The sequence below is a fragment of the Chionomys nivalis genome, chromosome 5 (assembly GCF_950005125.1).
Source record: "Chionomys nivalis chromosome 5, mChiNiv1.1, whole genome shotgun sequence".
In the NCBI taxonomy this organism is placed as follows: domain Eukaryota; kingdom Metazoa; phylum Chordata; class Mammalia; order Rodentia; family Cricetidae; genus Chionomys; species Chionomys nivalis.
The window spans coordinates 42,997,942-43,020,521 of NC_080090.1; the positions used below are offsets into that span (position 1 = coordinate 42,997,942).

The 22,580-nt window shown below is 45.5% G+C and overlaps 1 protein-coding gene across 5 annotated transcripts in view; it reads right to left on the reverse strand.

Moving 5' to 3' along the window:
* Window positions 1-22,580, reverse strand: part of Thrb (thyroid hormone receptor beta) — a 325,505-nt gene that overhangs the window by 32,464 nt on the left and 270,461 nt on the right. Inside the window, exon 1 of one of the 5 annotated variants that reach the window (XM_057770132.1) lies at window positions 6,068-6,392. The exons of the other annotated variants lie outside the window; for them this stretch is intronic. Coding sequence (XP_057626115.1) covers window positions 6,068-6,392 — 325 coding nt within the window. Of the gene's footprint in view, window positions 1-6,067; window positions 6,393-22,580 lie in introns of those variants that run through there. 5 annotated transcript variants of the gene reach the window in all.

Here is a 22,580-nt window from a genome sequence, read left to right on the forward strand (position 1 = left end):
TTAGCAATTAAGGTCAGAGCAAAAGAACTTGGGCTTGCCTCCACCCATTCGGACACGGTGAAAAGGCACAAGTGGTTTTTGGCATAGGGGCTCACAACATTGCACTGCTGATCTGAGGAACCACGTCTTCAAGTTTCCCAGGCAACCGCTAAAGAGGACTAGCTACCAACTCCAGAAAGCAATTTGGGTGGTTTCTGCTTCATAGGATAGAACTGTCAGCTCAGCGGCAAGAGCTCTGGAGGGGTTGAGACGCGGGGTGACTCTGCACTTGAACACTCCCAGAGAAGCTAAAAGATTGTTGTGCTCAGTCATTCTTCCAATTTGATGCTGAACTTGCGCAGTGCATCCCACGGTTTAGGCTCTTAATTTAAGCCCATTTCCTGTGCAACACTCGACCGTATGCTATTTCTTTATATACTCAAAAGCCCTGCCTGAATGGCTTTGCCGTTTCCTAACAGGCTAATCCTGATTCCTTTTATATTTAATTCTTGGCATTAGGACCCAAGCTTTGTGTACTGTTAATCTTTAAACCTCGGATAAATACCACATCAATTAATTAAACCACCCATCTATCCATCTGTTCATTTGCTCAACAAATTGTGGAGCTACTACATGGAAAGTACGCAGCAAAACCTTGAGCCAGCGTTCACTTTAGAGGCTTTCCTAGGTTGCTGTCTGCGACACTCCCCAATTCCCTGCCCCCTGAAACTGCCCCAGAGGCTCCCACTTCACAGACTCTTTTCTCAGGGTGGTCCCTACTGACCCCATGCCACTCTCCAGGGTCACTGAGTATCCTGCCATTTTACCTTCTGGCTGGTTGAGCCCGAGGTGATGGGAACCACAGGCGTTTTAAGTCAAAGGCTCAACCTTTTATGCCTTTGGAAGAGAGTATGGGAAGCCTTGGCATTCAGGCCAGAGACTAAGCCAGGAAAAGAGACAGGGATACTCCAAAAGGGCCTCTGGGCCTCTCTCAAGCTCCCAGGGTAGGATGAGTGGCCCAGAGGTTTTGAGTGATTTCTTTATTTTAGGGCCAGGCTATCAGCTATCAGATATATTTTTCTTCTTCTTCTTCTTCTTCTTCTTCTTCTTCTTCTTCTTCTTCTTCTTCTTCTTCTTCTTCTTCTTCTTCTTCTTCTTCTTCTTCTTCTTCTTCTTCTTCTTCTTCTTCTCCTTCTCCTCCTCCTCCTCCTCCTCCTCCTCCTCCTCCTCCTCCTCCTCCTCCTCCTCCTTCTCCCTCTTCTCCTCCTCCTCCTCTTTTTCTTCTTCCTCCTCCTCCCCTTTCTCCTCCTCCTCTTCCTCCTCCCCCCTTTTTCTTCCTCCTCTTCCTCCCTCTCTCCTCCTCCTTCTTCTGTACTTAGGGTTTTGTACGTGCTAGGCAAGTATCATGCCACCAAGGTACACCTTCAGCCCTCCAGCTCCCCACTGTCACAAGCTAGGACTCACAGGTTCTGACTTGAACCTGTGATTCTCCTGCCTTCGTCTTGAGAGTGCTGGGTTCGAAAGGCCCAGCTATACCACAGCTTAACCAGCAAAAATTTCTGGCTGGGCTTCTTTTTTTTTTTTTGTTTCTTGTAGACTCAGAATCTTAGCAGCCACTATAACCTTTCAGTATGCAGTGAGAGCAGAAACATTTGAGGATAAAATTGCTAAGAAAGGAAATAGATTGCTATGATGAATTTCACTCAGAAGTTTAATCAAAAGGGCATATACGGTTTGCAGTGTTTGGCTCATAGCACTAAAATAAACTAAGTCAAAATATAAAACTATTACATAAACTATGTAGAATCTAGACTTCTTGCTTAATATGAAATAGATTCGAAAGTCTCACAACACACACAAGAGACAGCCCAACTCCCCAAGAAGGCGTGGCCTGCCGGTTCTCCACAGGCATTTTCTGGAGGGTATTGTCTGTTATTGGCATATGTGTGGCACTGCCAAACTTAAAAGGCTAAGCGTGCATGAGCATCCTCATGGTTCTGCTCACCGTCACATTAACCACTTGAGGCTGACATTTGAAGAGGTGGTGGCTGTACTTGTTAACAGTTTCTTACGGGAAACTTAGGAGTGTTTAAACAAGTTTGTCTAGAAGGGAATAGGACCAATGAGAGGGAGATGGATGGACAGGAAGAGGGGAAGAAGGGAGGAGGAAGAAGAAAACCAGGGAAAATGTGAGGAAGAGAAACACCAGCTGTGGCCGTAACATTTGAGTTCATATCAGGGAGTGACCGTGCCAGCACATTCGTGGGTCTTCCACGGTTTGGCTTCCAGTTTAGCCTGCTTTGCACGATGCTGCCTTAACATGATCCCTAGGTTTAACGCTATCTGTCAGGCAATGATATTTTGGGTGTGTGTGTGGCACAGACTTTAGTGACTAACCCCAATTTTACACCTCTAATTTTAAAAAAGTCTAAGCAATTCTGATTAGAGATTCTTCTTGAGGGACTTGGTGCACCTTCTCCATCCAATCCTCCTGTTCTGGATCACTTCGAACTGGTCACATAACTTCCATTTCTAGCGTGACATGGCATCAATAGAACAAGACAACAATGGCATGAAGACAGACGGTAGAAAGTTCAATTTTACCTGGGGTTGTGGCTTCAGCTGAACCTATTTCTCTGAAGGTTTAATAATGAGACAAAAACAAACCACAGCAGAAACCGCAGACAAATGCCCCCTCCCTCCTTGACTCTTCTGCTCCGAGGCCTGCCTCAACTGCATTTCCCCCAGAACCTTTGGAACACACGGCTGCTGTATGGATGCTGCAGACAGTGTCAAACAAAGGTCCTGACCTGTTGAGGCAGACTCCTGTGAGGTACCCTGATAAAGGAATGGAGAAGCTGACAGAAGCTGCCTTCTGAGTGGCCAAAGGCAAGCTGGGAGGTCGCTGGCATTAATCAGAATTTCGGATGGGAACAACCAGCCCAAAAACAGAGGAAAAGAGAAAAATGTCAGCTTTCAACTACCCCTGAACTACAGCCATAGTGGAGAACTCACAGATTCTGGCTGTCATTTCTCTACTTGATTGTGAATTCTTTATTCTCCCTCCTTCCTGAGCAGGTGAGGGTCAGGTTGACCTGGCCACAATGACAAATTTGAACAGAATACATCGTAACTGTGTCACTTGAGAGCTACCTGTGAATGATTAGTTGGTTTCTTTTTATCTCTAAATTTTAAGTAATTTTTTTCCCCACAAGGTGTCGTGGTGCCTGACTGTAAAGTTGAGGCAGAAGGATAGCGATTTTGATGCTAATTTGAGAGGCATATAGTAAGATCGAGTCTCAAAAAAAAAAAAAAAGTTTTTCCTGTCCCATAGGGAAACTGGATTGGCATTATAGGTATTACAGGTTTTGTTCAATGTGGCTCTTACACAGCTGGTGTGTTTTGATTGGACATAGGATTCAGGTAACAGAAGCCGGGTTCCTTGGCTCAGGGTCTTCCTGCTTCAGGGATCGATACTGTTTTCCCTTCTTGGCTACAGTGCAAAGTCCCAGATGACACAGGAAATACTACATCGTTCTAAGTCTCCCTGGCTGCCTGTGTTAGAAGCAAGAGTCCCGGTGCTGGCTAGCTACCATTCTGCAGCCTTCCTCGCCCCTGTGCACCTGAAAGCAGGTTATGTGAATGCTGGACACACCAGAAAGCGCCAATGAAAGACTAAAGGATAACTTATTCAAAAAAAGGGGGGGGGCTTGTGATGTGGCTCAGCAGATAGAAGCATTGGCTGCCAAGCCTGGTGACCTGAGCTCAATTCAAAGATCCCATGTGGTTTTCAGACAGAACCGAGTCCTGCCAGTTGTTCCCTGACCTCCACATGTATTGCCCCCAATACATAAATTTAAGAAAAAAAAAAAAAAAGAACAAAAGTAAACCCTTCAAGAACCATGTCTTTACTCCGGCTCCCCTCCTTGCATAAAAACACCAAATAAAGCTGAAACTTGAAAAGAGGAAAAAAGTCAGGGCATCATTGAAGATTTATAGTTCTATAATGGCAGCAACAAACAGAAGTTACGGATTTCACGGACACAGATAAAAATCCAGTTGAAAATGAGGCCCTCCCCACTGGACACCTGTGTCTGGTCTTAACTTTGCCTTAATGAGACGCTACTTATCTTCCAACACAAAAGAAAAAAAAAATCAATAGTGGATCAATATGGATAAACGTGGTGGCTATGACCTTTTGTCCTAAGACACAGTGAGCAGCTGGGTTTAGTGTTACTGGGATTTACCTAGAGACTTGTAACAGTAAATCATGATTCATTTAAGAATATTTGCCTGCTTTGATTTAGCGAGTCTGGCAGGTGGCGGTGGCTTTTCCATTACACACGGCTTTGAGAAATTACATCAATAAATGCACACGATGCGTCTTCTCTTCCAGTTCATGCATCAAGTTAATTAGTGAAGAATCCCCAGTTTCGTAGTTTATAAGCAAATATTCCCCAGCCTTGGCTGAAGAGAGTAGAATGAAAAGATGAAAGGAAACTGAACCCAAAATGTTCTGCAGGAATTTTTCAAGAATTAAGGGTTTCAAGGGAGACAGCGGCATCTCGGGAGCCAACCACACAGCCATAGGCACACACTGACTTGATCAGCCAGACAGTGGCAAGTTCTTCAGTTTCAGAGTCAAGCCCTTAACTAGGGAGTAAAGGAGGGAGCATGCCTGTCTCCCCATTAGGGAACAGAGTGCCCCTTTCTGGGGTGTTTCATGTCATAAAGGGGAAACTCTGACGACCTTCAAGACGACACACATCTAACTAAAAAACACGACTCTGTGTGCTTCCTGCCAGGCATCCTTAATGTTTCTACCTCCTAATGTAGGTTACAATTCCCGTTGTCAGACTTCCATGGGGTGCTTTGAGCTGTTGTCTGAAACATTTTGTTTTCATAGCTGGCTATTGTTAATAATAGAGTCTCTTTCTTTAGTGGTACACCCCACATGGTGTGTGTGGGGGGGTGGCTGGCTAGTTCAGAGGGAAGAAGCAAGGGGAGCACCAGAGGAGGGCAAGTGTGTATGAAACTGCCCAAACAAAACAAAACAAAAAACATTTATAAAACCACGACAAAGCAGATGTTAACTTTTAAATAAAGTGCAATGAAATATACTATACTATGTGTAAGATTACCCTCACAGAGAAGCTTGTCTTTGGGAATTAAAAGGCATTACAGTCTTGTAAATTATAGAAACCCATGCATCTGGCTCCCCAAACAGATCCTGCCTGTCATACTTAGAATAAACAGATTTCTGGCATATCTATTACAGCACTTAAACTCTCTGGAAAGTTGCTGCTAAATCCCCTGCCTGGGACCTGTTTGCCTCTTTGATCTTTTGGTAATAGAAGAGATGTCTTATTGATGGAACATTAAGTGCCATGCTTATTAAAATCAATAGATGATGTGCTTTTAAAAATATTGGATATTTTGAAAAATATCTCACTTGCTTTTATATGATGACTTTATTTTTCATGCCTGTAGACCCGAAATGTAGATACTTAGGGAGCACTGTCTAGGTAAAGTGTGTCCATTTCTGTTTGACTCTGATATTCTCACAGTGCAGCACAGTTCCAAATAGCTTCTCTGCATGGATCGGTAACTGCTGCAAAACGAACAATTAGAAATCATACCATGCTAACATTGCGGGGCCAGGGAAAGCCTTACACACTAACCAGCTAATGAGAACGAACTTTCCGTGGGAAGAGTTAAGAAAAACGTCATGTGAATTTTTGGTCTGAATGGGGATCTCCCTCCAATGCTATTCCACCCACCAAGGGAATTCTTTGACATATTTTCTTTAGCAGGGGGCCGATACCACTCACGTTGGACAGCACGCATCTCTACCATACATGCCACGCATGACCACGGAAACCAGCTTTTCTCTAGCTGTCACATACAGAGAAAGCGAGTGTTCGCTAATTCTCGCGTTCACCCGAACCCTTCACTGACACGGCAACCTCTTACGGCTGCTTTTTCTCTTCAGCTCTCCAGTGCTCAGACGCGAAGACTCAGACGCGGAGGCAGACGCAACACAACTTTAGGACAGCACGGAGACAAGCGGAAGCCAAAGCATCCCTACCTTTTTTCTGGGCGTGCGGTGGCGACTGCACTTGAGGAAGAGGCTTTTCTTCAGGGAGGTATGCAGGCTGGCTGTACTGACTGAGGGCCATGTCCAAGTCAGAGCCCTTGCTTTTAAACAGGTTTCCAGGGTAACTACAGGTATAAGGCTGATTCACTGCACAGGCCTGATCCATATATATGCTGTTACCAGGCACAGTTTGGACATCGCGACCACTGTAAGCCGGACTGTCTTCCAGGTACGTGAGGTAGTCAGTGACTTGCATGTAGCAGTTGCTGCTGGCAGCTGGGCACACTTCCTGTACCTCTGGCATACAGTAGTTCATTTTGTTATCCAGGTTCAGTTTCTACTTTACATATACACACGCTCTACACATGCATTTGCCAGCCCCCCACACTCGGGAGCCGGGCATATACGCTGAGGGCATACATTCATACACATGAAACAGGGAGAGGAGATGAATAAACACCATCGACCCAGCCACCTAGTCTGCCTCACTCCGGAGTGGCCCCCGATGTGCTAAAATCCCCGCTTCGGAGCTGCATCTCTGAGCTCTCTTGCTGTTTCAGGGCAACGGAGAGCAGATTTAGGACTCCAAAGGTCTTAAGCTGTGTACAGAAGCTAATTCCTGGGGAGGATGGCAGGCAGGTAGAAATGGCCTCTGCTTGATTAGGACAGTGGCAGAGGAAAATTGCCTGTTATGTCGAGGCCAGGAAGTTTATTTAAACACAGGTTTTAACCCCTTTCAATGTGATTAGACCATGATTACTCATTAATGCCCTTATGGTTGACCACTTAAGCGTGGGCCATTACAAAGACATCTCAGAAAATACCCTTGGGTACACAGACAATCCTAAAATCAATAATCAAGTTTATTAGTGTGACCCAGAGAAAAGCCACTAGTAACGAGCCCGGCAACTGCCTCTGAGACCTTAATCTAGTGGTGCAAACATTAGCAGGTGATTCCATCACTGAATGTCACCACTTGGTTTTCAGTGGCTGGATCTGGCCATCCGCTAGTCATACCTGGGTCCCCCTGGCAGGTTTTTTTGTTTTGTTTTGTTTTCCGAATGTTGCTGGCGTCTGGAGTTTCGATTCGTTCCTTGCAGCTGATCATTCTCTGTATTGTCAACACTGACTGATAAAACACCTAAAGCTTAAATAAACTTTTTTTTTTACTCTTTGCTTGCAAAAGCACTGAGTGTGTGACTGTGCTCGGTGTGAGGGACCCCTACTCAATAGCCGCGGGTCTGTTCTTCGTGAGTGTGTATGTGTGTGTGTGTGTGTGTGTGTGCAGCCATACTCTGATCAGCAGCTCGTGGAAAATCCTGTGCATGGTTTACTTCCAAATCTGTCTTCCAAATGATTTTCCAGCTTTAATGTCATCTAAGTAGTATTTATATATTTGACATTTAAAAACAGCGATCTAAGAGGGAAGAAGTATTTTCTGTAAAATTGCAATGTCTTTAAATAAAGACGTTACATACCAGATTAGAAGGGAAGCGCTTGCTAAGAGTCTTATGCACAGTCTTTCTGGGTGTATATGTGGTGTGGACATGTGTTCTCGGTCATTACATCAGCGAGGGTGGGGCTCTTTGCTGGCAAGCTATGGGTTCCTTTCCTTTCTCCCAGATGCTCTCGGTCAGGCGTCATGGGTAGTGATGTTCACATTTGAGTCTTTGATGGCATCCAGCATGTGACCTATCTGGCATTTCTCTCCTGAAGACCTCCAGCCCACGGTAATGAGACCACTACTTTGACATGTTGTTCCAGTCATAAACTGTGACATGGAATTAGATGCCAGGGTCACACACAGCAGGATGAAGGAGGAGTGGTGTTATATAACCATGCAGCAAACTGCCCTTGAGTTTCAAAGACAGCATGGCGGTGGCGGATGTGGTAGCAGATGCAGGCAACGCTGTACCACTAGGTCATTGTCCCTGGCACTAGGGGAGGTTGACCCAGGTGCATTGAATGTACACAGACAGGTGGCCACAGCCCCAGAGCCTGTCAGTGAGGACATTTTCACCAATGTAGTAAAGGGCCATTGACTTAGCTGATAAGCAAAAGATGAGTGGAAAACCACAACAGATTCACAGAACACAAGAACAAGTCAAGGAATGCTCTCCAGCTGGTACACTTGAACCTGGACAAATGAACTGCCGTGTTTCTGAGCCGTAAAAGGATTACGGTTTCCACGAGGAACCAGGAACACAACTAGCATTTGAGCAGTGTTCCTGCACTCTGATTACTCTAAAACAAACGAAGCTTTCTTTGCAAGCGTCTCTGTGAACACATGCACATGCCATTACAGTTAGCATGTTCTGCCTACCGAAACGTCAAAACATTTCCTCAGAAGCTGCAACTATTTTCTACAAACTCCAGGAGTGAGGATCCAAGCCTTAGGTTTGCTGTCTGATCTCATTGATGTATCCGAAATTTTCCAAGTTGGATCTTAAAACTCACCTTCCAGTACAGCCACTTTCTTTCTTGGGAGCCCCACTTGGAGGTGTGCCCCGAATCTCTGATTTTGCCTTGGGACCCAGCATGCTGTCTGTCACCCTCCCTGTTTTCCTTATGGTGTAGAGCCAAGCTGTTTCTTGCTTTCCACCAACAACAACCTCAAGGAAATCCACAGTTTCAACTTTTCTCCTGAAGGAATACTTGAAAACAATGCTCAGAAGTCTGAGTGTGGACAAAAGACCCATGTGATCCTTCTCCACAGTGAGATGACACACGGGGGAGGGAGGGAGGGGAACAGCTCCTGAGAGCCTCCCTGCTTCTAGTTTTCTTCCTTCCTTCCTTCCTTCCTTCCTTCCTTCCTTCCTTCCTTCCTTCCTCCCTCCCTCCCTCCCTCCCTCCCTCTCTTTCTCTCTCTCTCTCTCTCTTTCTTCTACTTTATTTATTTATTTAATTTAAAGAAAATTTTTTTTCATTTTACATACCAACCCCAGTTCCCCCTCCCTCCTCTTCTCCTGCCCCCCACCTTCCCCCATCATACCCCTCCATCCAGAGCAGGTAGGGTCTCCTGAAGACCTCCAGTTCACGGGGATGAGACTGTTAATTTGACATGTTATTCCAGTCATAAACTATGACATGGAATTAGATGCCAGGGTCATACGCAGCAGGAAGAGGGAGGGGGTTGTTCAAAGCCACTCAGCGAACTGCCCTTGAGTTACAAAGCATGGAGGTGGCGGATGCAGACAAGGCTGTATCACTAGGTCTTTGCCCTATGTACTAAATAAAGCAGTTTTTTTTTTTTTTTAATTTAGTCTGTCTTGTCGGCAAACTTACTGGAATTCGGCTATGCTTCACCACAGCAATTGTACCACTCACAGACATCTCTCACTCTCAAGAACCTTGAGTTGTGGTGTCCCCTCTCGGTTTTCTGGTTTAGGACCACTGTCCACTTAGGGCTCTATGCCAGCTGGCCTTATGCCAACTTGGCACACAAACTAGAGTTATCTGAAAGGAGGGAACCCAATTGAGAAAATGCCTCCATCAAATCTGGCAGTAAGGCATTTTCTTAATTAGTGATTGAAGGGGGAGGGCCCAGGTCATTGTGGGTAGAGCCACCCTTAGGCTGGTGGTGCTGAGTTCTATAAGAAAGCAGGTTGAGCAAGCCATGATAGGCAAGCCAGTAAGCAGCTCCCTCCATGGCCTCTGCATCAGCTCCTGCTTCTAGATTCCTGCTCTGTTTGAGTTCCTATCCTGACTTCTTTTGATGATGAACAGCAATGTAGAAGTGTAAGCCAAAAAAGCCTTTCCTTCCCAACTTGTTTTTTTGGTCATGGTGTTTTGTTGCAGCAATAGAAACCCCTCTAATCAAATAGCCATCAAATACCTTGACACATCTCTTCCCTTCATGACCTATGCCCAAACTCTTAGCAGGTGTGTAGGGTGTTGTAGTTTCTTTCTTGACACAGGATCTGGAGTGATATTTAAAAATAGCTGACCAGGTAACTCCATGTCCCCATGGGCTCCTTCCTGCATTTAGCATGAAACATTTGCCTTTGACACCGGCCTTCCCCTTTCTCTCACCCACTCCCTTCTCCTCTTCCCTTGGCTCCTGCCCAATGTCCCTGTCCTGTGAGCACTCCAAACTCTCCCTGGCTTCAAGGACACTTGACATGTTTTCTTCCCCTTCTCCTCATAGAGATGGCAAATGCCACTTGCTCTGGCCCTGAAGTTACTGGTTCTGTTATGAACCTGAAGGCCCATGACCTCACTTGATGTACAATATTGGCTCTCAGACAGAGCTGAGAGGACCCTCCCCCCCCCCGCACCCCAGTGCACCAAGTTCTGTGCCTATTATTTTTTTCGAAGATATTTTAGCCAGGTAGGTAGCACATGACTTTAACCCCAGCACTCAGGAGGCAGGAGGATTTCTGTGAGTTCAAGACCAGCCTGGTCTACATAGCAAGTTCCAGGACACGCCTGGACCACATAGAGAGATGCTGTCTCGGGAAACTAAAGCTAACATTTCACATTTTGCAGGGAGTGCATTTTCTGAGGTGTGGAGCTCTCCTGAACAAAGGCTGCCTTCCAACACCCACACAGTTTGCTGATGGACAACAGAAACAGATTCTGCTCATCAGACCTCAACTGAAGAGCTGCCATCACTGCCAATCATTTCTGTCCTCAGACACATTGTAAAGTGGCCAGGACACACTCTTCTCTCTGGAGTGGACTGAGAACATTGCCTTTGTGAAGGTAGAGGGGAGATCACATTGGGATAGGGTACAGGAATGGAATCATAGGAGGGAACTTTTGAGTGCTTCTAAGAACACTCCAAGTAAACGAGACAAGAGTCTATGGCCTCAGTTTCTTCAGAAAATGAAACTGTTCTTGGAATGTGTTTTCATGCCCTTCCCAGATGCAGCAGACTGGAGCGAGTTTTCTCTCGATTACTCATTACAACTGGCTATTATTCGTTTACACGCCTCTATGAAAAACCATGTTTTTGCCACATGTGGGCTTGTTCTCGTGATTCTATATAGTTTGAATTCAAAAGAACTTTGCTCATGTGACCTTTATTAACCTTTGGAGTAGACATTTTCTGAGGCTCTAAATAAAGTTGGCGATTTCATGAGTTTAGTCTGCTTCATTTGTCAACCCATTCTCCCAGCCCCCACTGCCTCTAGTGACAGGACCAGTCTTCCCATCCAAGTATGGAAAGATCAGAGGGGTAGGTGAGATATTGGGGGGCATCTATAGTGGTGTACTGTGCTTTCTGAGCATGCTTACTTGGTCTCTGATATCTGGAATCTTCTGCTTCATTGATTTTAAAATTTAGGACTCCGAGGTGGGCATGATAGCCTGTGCTTGTAGTTCCAGCACCTGAGAGGCTGAGGCAGGATGACTAGTGGAGCCCAGGAGATCAAGATCAGCCTTGGGCAACATAGTGTGACCCTTTCAGAAAAGGAGGAAGAGGAGGTGGAAGAGGAAGCATATCAGGAAGGGGAGAGGTCTGAGACAGAGGAAGGGAGGGGTTCAAGAGACAGACCTTACTGCAAAACTAAAGAGTCTCTGCAAATATTCTTCTCATGAACAGTATAATAATAGCTTAGGGTTCAGGAGACCTGAGTTTGGACCCTAGTAACACACACCTGGGGGTATGGGGCTCCACTTTAGTCCATCTGGAGCAAGGCTGATTAAGCTCCTGGAAGTCTGGGACCACCCCCTCTTAAAGTATCTCTCCAAGCGCTTTCCAGCTACACTGGAAACATGCGGAAGCTGAGCCCTCTCCTAGGCTTCTCTGGGTCCTAGGAGCCAAAGCTTTGAAGCTGTGCATTCTAAATGTGCTTCACTTATCCACGAGGAAATTAAACCACAGATGGTAGCTATGGGGAAAGCTAGTTTAAGGGAGAGGCAGGCAGGACACCCAGGAGGACCACAGAACAGGGCAGGCAGGACCCCTGGGAGAGCAGCCCCTGGGGACCACAGAACAGGGCTGGCAGGACCCCTGGGAGAGCAGCCTTTAATTTGCTAAGCAATATGAAGAGGATTAAAGCCGTGGCTTTGATGGCTGAATCCAGCCCATTCCTTAGCTTTATGTGATCTGATGTCTGTTACAGATAGAGCAGACCTAGCTTCCTGCTCTGTCCAGCTGGGGGTGGAGCCAAATGTGGGGACACAGGGAACACCTGGAAGTTGGGTGCATTTCTGAAATTACATGTGAGAGAACACAGACCAAGGAGGAGGGCTCCTGGCCTGAAGGGGGAAGTCCCCAGGGATCCCCAAGACTAGACTGTGCCTTTAGACTCTTGGACTAAGTTTGATTTGGTATGAATAAGCTCACATCCCTTTTCTTTTGTATGTTTTGTACTGTGAATTTGTTCCCAATTAAAGTTTTTTCTTTTTCTTTTCTTTTGCTCTTGGTGTCCAATAAAAGCTTTCTGATAGCTCTATCTTGTTCCGGCTCCACAAAAGAGTAGCAAGGGGAGGCTGGCTCACAATCCGTCCCAAAACAAAATGTGCCTTCACAAAAATGTGCGCGAGACTGGCAGCGTGGCTAACTGCTGGGGAGGGAATATGTTGATGAAGATACAGAGGAACACAGAAGTGGGAACAAGACACCCAGGGGCCAGCCACACTGGTGGGGGTGGCCTGTGCTGGGGGAACAGCAAGCTAGGAGTGGGGTAGGCTTCTGGAAGGGAAGTTCTGAAGGCCTGACATGTTGTGGATGTCTCCATACCGCATTAGAGTTCAGATTGCTCTCCTTCCTGGAGGTGGGCTGTCTATCCTAGCACGTTCATGCAGAGGTCCTGCCGCTGAGGTGTATGAGTATGTAAAAGAAAGCAGTCTTGGGACTTCCACAAGGTTTGTAGGCCAGATCCCAAAGGTCTTTGATCCTGGACAGTGGCTTCTGAACCAGACACCTCCATCTTTAGACACTTCTTAGACACGCACGACCCAGCTCTGACTTAGTGGACCCAAAACGCTGTGGGTGCCTCTGATTCCCATGCTGGCTAAAGCCTGAGAGCTACACCGCTGCAGAGAAAGCCAGGTGTCCTTGAAGCTGGCTCCTGTCCCCCTCTCCAGCCACAGTAGCTATTATGTCGGGCCCAGGATCCTCAGGGCTTCTTTTGTGCGGCCCCTTTCTCTTTGCTCCTGGCTGATGCCCTGCCTTTGCCTTTTGCCTAATTAGTCTGGGGGAAAAAAGTCAGCGCCACATGGCCAGCCCAACTCAATGTTCCTAGTCTATAACTCGGCTTTATGTGACTGGGTATGTTCAGTAAGACAACATTTAGCAAACTGTCATTGCCGCTCAGGCTCCGGTAGCAAGAAACGTCTGGAATCTTTGCATCTCTGAACACAACAGTGCCCTAACTGCTCTGACACTTGGCTTGCATCCACTCCCCACGGGGTGGTTGAGACATTTCCCTACCATACTGCCTTTTCTCATGGGACTTCTGTTTCTGATTAATTCTTTTTAGTTTTCTCCAAGGGCTGGTCTGTCCCTTCAGCTGGCCTTTCATTTGGGGGAGGTAGTGCAGGGTTTTCTCTTAGTCCATGCTGGCCTAGAACATACTATGTAGTCCAGGCTGGTCTACAAGGTCCATGAGGTCTACAAGGCCATGGTGATCTTTCCGCCTTAGCCTCTCAAGTGACTTCAGGTGCGAGCCACAACAACTGGCTATCTGCTTGACTTTTGAAACTGGCGTTCCTTTGGGGTTAGTCTTCAGTCACCTTCTGATCACTCATATCCTTAGCCGGGGTGGGGTTTAAACCGGTATGGCTCCCACAGACTCACATGGTTGAATGCTTGGCCCATAGGAAAGTGGTTCTATTAGGAGGTGTGGCCTTGTTGGACTAGGTGTGGCCTTGTTGGAGGAAGTGTGTCATTGTGGGGGCAGGCTTTGAGGTCTCATATGATCAAACTATGCCCAGTGTGGGACTCAGTTCACTCTCTATTGGCTGTGGATCAATATGTACAACTGTCAGCTCTCTCTACAGCACCAGGTCTGCCTGCAGGCCACTTTGTTTCCTTCCATGATGACAGTGGACGAAACCTCTGAAACTGTAAGCCAGCCCTAATTAAATGCTTTCCTTTGTAAAAGTTTCTGTGGTCATGGTGTCTCTTTACAGCAATAGAAACCTTAACTAAGGCAGTGGGTGACTCCATCAATGCTTTCAGCTTCAACTGTTGCCCCAGGAGCTGATGGCGATCTCTCTGTGCTCATCGGACTTGCTATGCAACCTTTTACCAAGCACCTCTCCCCTGATGTCTCCAGGAGACCTCACACACTGAGACCATATATATATGTGCTTCCATATAGCATGATATTGAACCTCCACAGTGAACCCCTAGTGCATCCTTGAGTGTGCAAATATTTTTAATAGATGAAAATCATTAAATCATCAGCTGTACAAAGTGGCACAGCAAGGAATCGGAAGGAGAAACAGAATATGGTGTTTTAAAGGGATAAAGGGGAAACTAGAAAAGGAGGATTAATGGAGAGAAGAGAGAGGGTAAAGGAAAGAAATAGGAGGAACAGCTAACTATAAAAGTCTTTTGAAGAGCCACATGGAAACCTACCCCTGCAGAAGCAAATGGAGTTATGATACCCTGCAGAGAAAGACAGGCTCCTGTCCCCCTAAGCAAGCCCCTCCATTTGCCAGACATGGGTTACATATTTTTGAGTCATTGAACAAAGCTGTCCCATAGAAAGAACGCTTCCCAAGACATTACAAGCTATTGCTAATGCTACTGAACATAGGGAAGGGATCCACTACATAGCACGATGCAATGCATAAGGTTCACAGCAATGTGTCCTTGCCTTTAAAGTTATTAAATGACTAGATATTAAATGTTCTGACCACAGCAAATTATAAAGATGTGAGGTGACACCTGTACCAACAAGCTTGATTTAAATAATCACCAATGTAGACAGATACTAAAGTAACACACTCTCTCTATAAATATAGTCATTTTTGTTTGTCAATGATACCTTAATAAAGTTGTAGAGATAGCCCAAAGACCCACAGCAACTAAATGAAGTACATAGCTCTGTATCCTAGCCAGAGGGCCAGACTGGATAAAGGACAGCTGGTGGACCAGCCTATTAAACCCCAGAGAGGCAAGTCCTCTCTCCAGCTCAGCCATATCTCCCTTCATGGAGTGGGAAAAGGGACCCAGGGTGACATTTGAATAAAGCCTGTCAATTAGGAGGTAGCTTGCATTAGTGTTAGATTTCCTGATCCTGGTAATTATGTCATAGTCACCTAAGAGAATCCCTGCTGTTCTAGGAGTCATTCTCAAGAGTTTAGTTGAGGACTGATTTCTGTAGCTTACTGTCAGTGGTTCTGTGAGGTAAAAATCCAAACGATACCCCCAGCCACACACACAGAGATAAAGCGGATGAGGTAGGATGCTAACTGTGTAGGTAAGAGGTGTAGGAATTAGCGCAAGGTGACTCAAAAAGAAGCTCCCAAAAGTAACTTAGGACTCTGCCTTGAAGAGCCTCCAGAAACCATAAAACTGAAACTCTAAAGGACAAGCTGAGGGAAATGTGCACAAGACTCAGGCTGCAGATCTTGAAAAATGCAACTGCCCTGAAAGACAGAGGAACCCAACTCCAAAGCAGGCAGTCCATACACAACACACACACACACACACACACACACACACACACACACACACACACACACACACCATAACCATCAGTGAAAACAAAAAGCCTTTGATTTTTTTTTTTGGAGAAAACAACAGGTCAGCTTTAAGTGTGTGACACTCTCTGCTTTTGGTGCTGCGATTTTGACCGATTGTGACCAACTGCAAAGCTTTCAGATTTTCCCCAGTCCTTTTTTTGGGGGTGGGAGAAGTAAAATAAAGACACATGTACAGAATGGGCCTTTTGAAGAAAGCTAGGGTGAAGTATCGCATCTATGAGCCTCGGGGACAAGAGGAAGGCATTGCATCCTAACACAGCTCATGAATAGTAAGTGGGACGAATCCATATCAGATACCTGTCTCCATAGAAACCTGTCTGGTTGAAAGTGCTGAAAAAGATTAACATGTATTTTTTTCTTTCCTAAAGGGCAGTGGATCCTACTTACATGGGTTTTGACCTTTACTTTTTATATCTTAGGCTTATTATAAGGAGTTCTTTGCAGAGCTAGTCAAACAAAGATCCCAGTAAGTATCTTTTCATTAGTTCTAAGGTTTGACTTAAAATAGCTATGGCCTTTAGAGCTGCATATTATGAGACCACTGGGGGAGGTGCGGGGGGGGGAACCTGGCATTAATAGAATATTGCCATCTAGACAAATAAATCATTGGCCCCACAGGATGTTCTAACTCAATGCCAAGTGGCTTCATAATAGAGATATGAGTTAGACAGTACCATTTTCAGCCTGATGCTATATTTCAAGAGTGACGTTTAATAAAGTCAATCTTCTTGTATAAGTCAATACTGACAGATGTCACAGGGATAGGGCTTCGCCAAAGCTCATAATCCTGGTTCAGGTCAATATGCCATGGAGAATGGCCTTGGGTCATGGGGCTTTCTGACTCTCCTCTTATTTCCAAGGTCAGCTAGTTGTGGGTTTCTGGGACCCCGAATAGGCTTGTGTCAAGTTGCCTAAGTTCATCTGAATCCGGAAGAGTAAAGTTAGTACAGCTCACTGCCGGAGCCAGTCATGGGATAGCCACTGGAGTGAGAACCGTCCTGAAGACAAGGCATGCCACCACCTTCGGCATGTGACCTCTGCATCCCTGGTAGACTCAGATCCGAAGGTCTATCCAGAAGCAGCTGGCCACACCTTCAGTGAGGAGGTTTATTATGGAGTACACAATGCTTTCAGAATCGTTTGAGGGAACTGAAAATGGGATCTGGAGAACCTGAAGGTTTCTAGGTCACTGGGGAGAAGGGTCCCAAGGGAAATAAGACTACTGAGACATGATTTTTCTTTCAACCGGTTTGGACTGTGCACTGTATCTTCACGGTGATCACATGTTGGTTCTTTTTAGGCCTGTGCTGATTTAACATATTCAGCCCCCGTTTTCCTCACAAGGGGAAATATGATTTCAATATTGAAAAACTAACAGTGGAATATAGAGCCTTGTCCTGCGCCATCAATTAATCTCCATGTTTTCTGTTGGAGAGAATTAGTTATTTATCCAATACTAAGCACTTAGTTTCAGAGCCAAGAGTCAATCCACGCTTGGCTGATCCTACATTTCTCCAAGTGTTGGCTGGGTGTTGCGGAACTGTGAGGATTCTCAGGCTGTCTCTACAGGCAGGATCAATATGCCACTCACAGATCTGTCTGAATTTGACGGGAACACCTTTGTACTTTCAATCTCTGTCAGAAATGGCCGATGGCCTGTGTCTTCAGAGTGCTCTGCCACAGTTAACCATCACTTGTGCCCAACTTTGAGAAGCACCCGTTGACAGTGTCAAAGGGTGTGCTTTGGTATCTCTTCCCCTCCACCCACAGCAGTAGAGCTGACTCAGGTTAATGTGTGCTTAGCAGTTACTCTCCCGAGTGTTTGCCACTCCTGATACCCACACTACTTTCCCAAGCCTCATCAGAGGAGCCAAGCTTCTATCTGCTGATCAGTTTCTGTAACATCATCCAAGATCTTATTTCTATAATAAAAAAGTCTCCATTTTTTTCAGGTACTAAAATGGAGATTAGAAAGGCAAGTGTCTGGTCAAAGCTTAATAGGTGACCGAAGTAGGAACGCAAGCCTAGGCTGGGCAATCAGATGCGTACGGGAACTCTCTGTCTCTGTCATCATGGCTGAGGCCCCCTGTACCTGTGCCTGATGTAATGTAAGTCTTCCACTGTGCCAGGTTCTTTGCTTAGGATCCCAGGATGGGATAACCTCAGAGAGACCTGGTACTTGACATCGGAATATCTGAATCGGATCCCAGTTCCACTAACTTCACATACTTGGTGATTCTTTTTCCATGAAAGTTTTAAAAGTTTTAAAAGTCTTGCTGAAATATTTGAATTGCTGTTAAGAACTCTGTCCCTGTTCTGCCCCTGACACTCTGCTGGACTTGATTCATCCACCTTTCATCTCAGTTTCTCGTGTTCTGCAGGGGGATTGGAGGTCAGACAGGGTAACAGACACCAGAAGAGCCCCAAGGTTAGAAGATTATTTATATCCTGAGGACAGTAACAATTATTAAATCTGTACTAAATTCTAGAAATTATATTGAGGGCTTTACTCATACTCTCCTTTATCTATATAGAAATGCGAGGGGTCCATCACATTACCTTATTCTGAGGATCAGAGAGGCTCAAAGATCCACTCTGAACTTGTGAATTAGAAAGCAGGCAGTCAACGTAAGACATCTTATTAAAAGCATAGACTCATCTAAGACGTCATCTAAGATTGTCACTCTTGGGAAGATCTTTGAACACACTTGTATGTAGAATTCATATCAGCGCCATTGTTCCTGCATGCCTTTCTCCCCCAAGGTTGCTGTACCACTGGGAACTGGTCCCTATACATATCAGTTCAACTAAGCAGACTTCCAAAGCCACAAGTGGGGTCATACTGGGAACGTGGGCTACATTTTTATTTAGGGAAAGCACATTTCCAAAATAAGCCTTCCATTTTTCTAATAGACGTTTTAGATACACTTTGATTTTCCTGAAAATGCCCTTATGGGGTGGAAGATTTAGATCACTTCCAATTTATTAGCCACAGGATCAAAGTGTAAAGAGTCAAGCATTCAGACCTCGTGTGTGTCTGAGGGTCGGGGTGATCTAAAGAAGGACAGAGTGACCAGGTCTGCCTTTCTCCATATCATAGACGCAGTCACGCTGACCTTGGAAAGCCCACAGTGGTCCATCGATGGCTCCGTGCTGCATCGCAATGAGAAGTGAAGTCGGATGGACCTGAATCCTGTCTTTCTGATGTTTTCCTTCCTTCCACATTACCATTGCTAGTTTATTATTACTGCCTCCCACGCTAGCTGGTACCTTGCCCTTCCTTTCCGGTTCTGTCTGCTGCTATTTGCTTACTTACAGAGCCTCTCTCCTGCCTTTGAAGTAAGAAAACACAACTACCTAGCGCACGCCAGACATTCGCAGTGAGCCCTTAGTATCATGTAAAGCAGTCACGTTCCTCGACTTGCATCGCTGCTGTATTCCATGGGACTAAGGGCCGTGATCTCTGGTGAGCAGCGCACAGTGGAGGACAGAGAGCGATGGAGCAGCTGGTGGGACCCGGGGAAGGGCTCCAGCTGTGCAATGCCTCGCCTTCTCAATAACGTTCACGTGACGATGTCCTTGTGTTTTACCTAAGACAAAGCCAAGGTTGACCACCGAGAGGGTGAATGTCTGTCTTGAAGGACCGCAAAGCACACAGCGGCCTGCGTTGATGTCTCTGAATCTTGGGGCACTTTGTTATCCTGGCGAATGAGAGCTATACATCATTTAAATCATTATCGTCAATCTGAGTGACCTGTTCTCTCCGAAGATCATGGATTAATAGTCTTCTCCTTTGCTGAAATAAGATATTATTTAAATTTTATTATTTAAAAATTACCTCACATTGTCTAAGCTTTGGGGGATGATTTAATAAATGATATTTTAGCTACAAGAAAGAATAATCTATTGCCAATAAATGTCAGTATTCAGCAGAATAGTTTAATGGCAAGGGGAAGTGCTAATGATCTATTGCTAAGCATTAAATGTTGGTTACAAGTGATGTATGTGCCTTGGATGAGCCAAGTAGATACAAAAGAAAGGACTGGAATGTGGGAAAAACTGGAATAGTGTTTATCCTTAGTAATTTAGAACAATATTTGTAATTTTATAATGTACTGAAATTTTTATTCCTCCCCCCCGCAAAGCCACATAGAACATTTAGAATGAAAGAAAATGATGCATTAAAATTTTTCTGACTCTTCTCTCCTTCCTGGGAATCTGAGATTCATCTGTTTTTTCATCACGATGGTGTGGATTCACAGAGAAATTTTAGTGGCGTATTAGACTGCTGCTGTCCTCCCAATAGTGCCCAGGGAGATGGCTCAGCCCATTTGGTCATCCCAACAGCCCCGATGCTTCCTTCCGGAAAGTTCCTAGCTATTATGGAGGCCCCATTTCATAGGTTCAGTGTGCTGAAGTCCAGTTCGAGTGGGTCACTTGCTGATCTGCCACCAACTTTCTGGGCTTGCTGAACTCTGTGGTTCCCAATGGAAGTTTAGGGATCTATCGCCCAGTGGAGTGTCACTAAGGTGGAATGAGTGAGTAGACGGTCAGGCCCAAAGTGTCCCCAAGATGGGATTGCCAGCTGGCTCCTAGGGAAGCAGAGGATGGAGGCACAGACTTCTTCCTGAGTGCCCACTAGGTGGCAGGCCCCTTCCTGCCCGGAGTCCTTATGAGTATCTCAAAGACTTGGGGACATGTTGATCTAAAGCATCACTAAAAGGGACCACGGAAACACCGATTCTAGGGTCCATTCCACCTCTAGGTACTCCAATGCAAAGCTCCAACTACAGCCTCACATTCTTCTCCCTCCTTCCCTCTCGAGTTCCTTTTAGTGAAAGTCTCCCTATGTAGTCCCAGCTGGCCTCGAACTCATTGTCCTCCTTCTGGGTGTGCTGGGGCTTCAGCCTGAGTCACCACACACAGCTTAGACTCTCATCTCTAATAACTGGAACTACCTTTAGTGCCCTCTCTGGCACGCACACTCCGAGCACAGCACAAATCAACTTGGATTCCAGGAAGGGAGAAGGTGGCACAGTCTCTGACGTGGAATGCGATGGGGCTCCAGGGCTTCTGTAACCCACCAGGCAATTTTGCTTAACATGAGCACAGCTAATAAAGCACACAGATGCGCTGTGTAAAATATGAGGTAGAAACCCCAACTCGGCTTTAGGCAAAATACACTTAAGACTATGACACATATAAGTCAATGATTCTCAAATGATTTGAAGTAAGAGTCTTTAGAAAACCCCATCCATTGTAGACCAATACATTACTTTCCTTGCTTAAGACTTTGGCTCCGTTCTGGCCATGTGGGGCTGGTCAGGCAAGTCTGACAGCACCAGACTGGTCCTCTGCCTGGCTCAGTGAGAGGCAGCCATGGCTGATGCATCTGGGCTGTGGGTGATGATGAGATGCTGGGCAAGTTTCTGAACTCATTCTCCTTGCATCAGCAGAGAGCGGCAACAATCAGTTTGCAGCCCACAAACCACGTGTGAAAGAATTCTGGTCTAGCTTTAAGAGACTGCTGCTGATTTGGGGGCAGGCTTATTGGGCAGCTTCGAGTGGCCCATTTGTTGTTTTGTATTGCTGAACCACAAGTTAACCATTGTATATGGGTCAGGTCATTTGGTTCTTATCAATTATATCTGGGATGCTTGGGAAGAGGCTAATCAAATGTCCTTTTGGCTCAAATGCTCTTTCTTCCTTCTTAGACATTAGCATAATGTCCTGAACACAGTGAGCCCCACACAAACACTAGAAGACAAATGTATATACAAGGGCAGGCCAGGGCAGCAGGTGCTTTATGGGTGGTAGCAGTCAGGAAGTAAATGCCCAATATGAATGGCCACCAGACAACACTTTTCTTTATGGATTGACTCTATAGACATAGCAGATCAATGGAGACAATGGAGAAGAACCAACTCCCAAGGGAAATGTAAGGCATCACTCATCAGTGTGCAAATATATTAGGGAAATTAAGTTCAGTAGATTCTTGGGTTTTGTGACTCAGGCCACTTGGGTATCATTTCTGTGCTGATAATCAGGACATTGTTTTACACCCAGGTCCAGTGAACCTTGGCGGCATCTCCGGAAACTTCACAAGGTTTGCCTCTGCTGTTTTTTTTTTCAACACCAGAATAGTGAAGATGCCCTTGAATGATTTATCAGAAGATCTGGGCTTCATAAAACAGACCACCCATCCTCATTTGTTAAACTCCTCTAGCCCCATTCCTTGCTATGCTACTCAGGGAATCTAAGTGACTTAGGATGTAGAGCCGATAGGAAAAAGCTGCTCTTTAATGTGAACTATAAACAAGGTACTGAGTTAAATGCTTAAGTACCTCATCTTACATAGTTTTATCAACATAACATTTATGTAAGTTGGCTCTAAACATACAGTGGGAATGTTGTGGTCTTAGCCACTGTACTGTGGAGTCTTCAACCCAAAGACTGTAACTTGTCTGTTCGTCTTTTCCTTTTGGACGGTGTCTCATGTTTAGTTTTAGCCTCAGGTGAGGCAGGAACCTCAGTATCCTATGCGTCGGAACTCCCACCCCCTCTTACTCTTAAGGTATTTCAACAAACTGAAAGGCTAATGTTTAGAAATCAACATATCTAAGAACAAAATTTCTCATAATAGAGACAGCGCTCTGTGAATGAATGAACTTGGGTACCACTTGTGAATGAGTTAATTTCGATTCAGGTCCTTAAATCATGAGGATGTTGGCTATATACCAAAGACAGGCAAGGTTTTACTGAGACCTATAAAATTTGGAGATACACAATGGGCTTGTAAATCTAAATGGTAGTTCAAGTAAATATGCACATGCACACC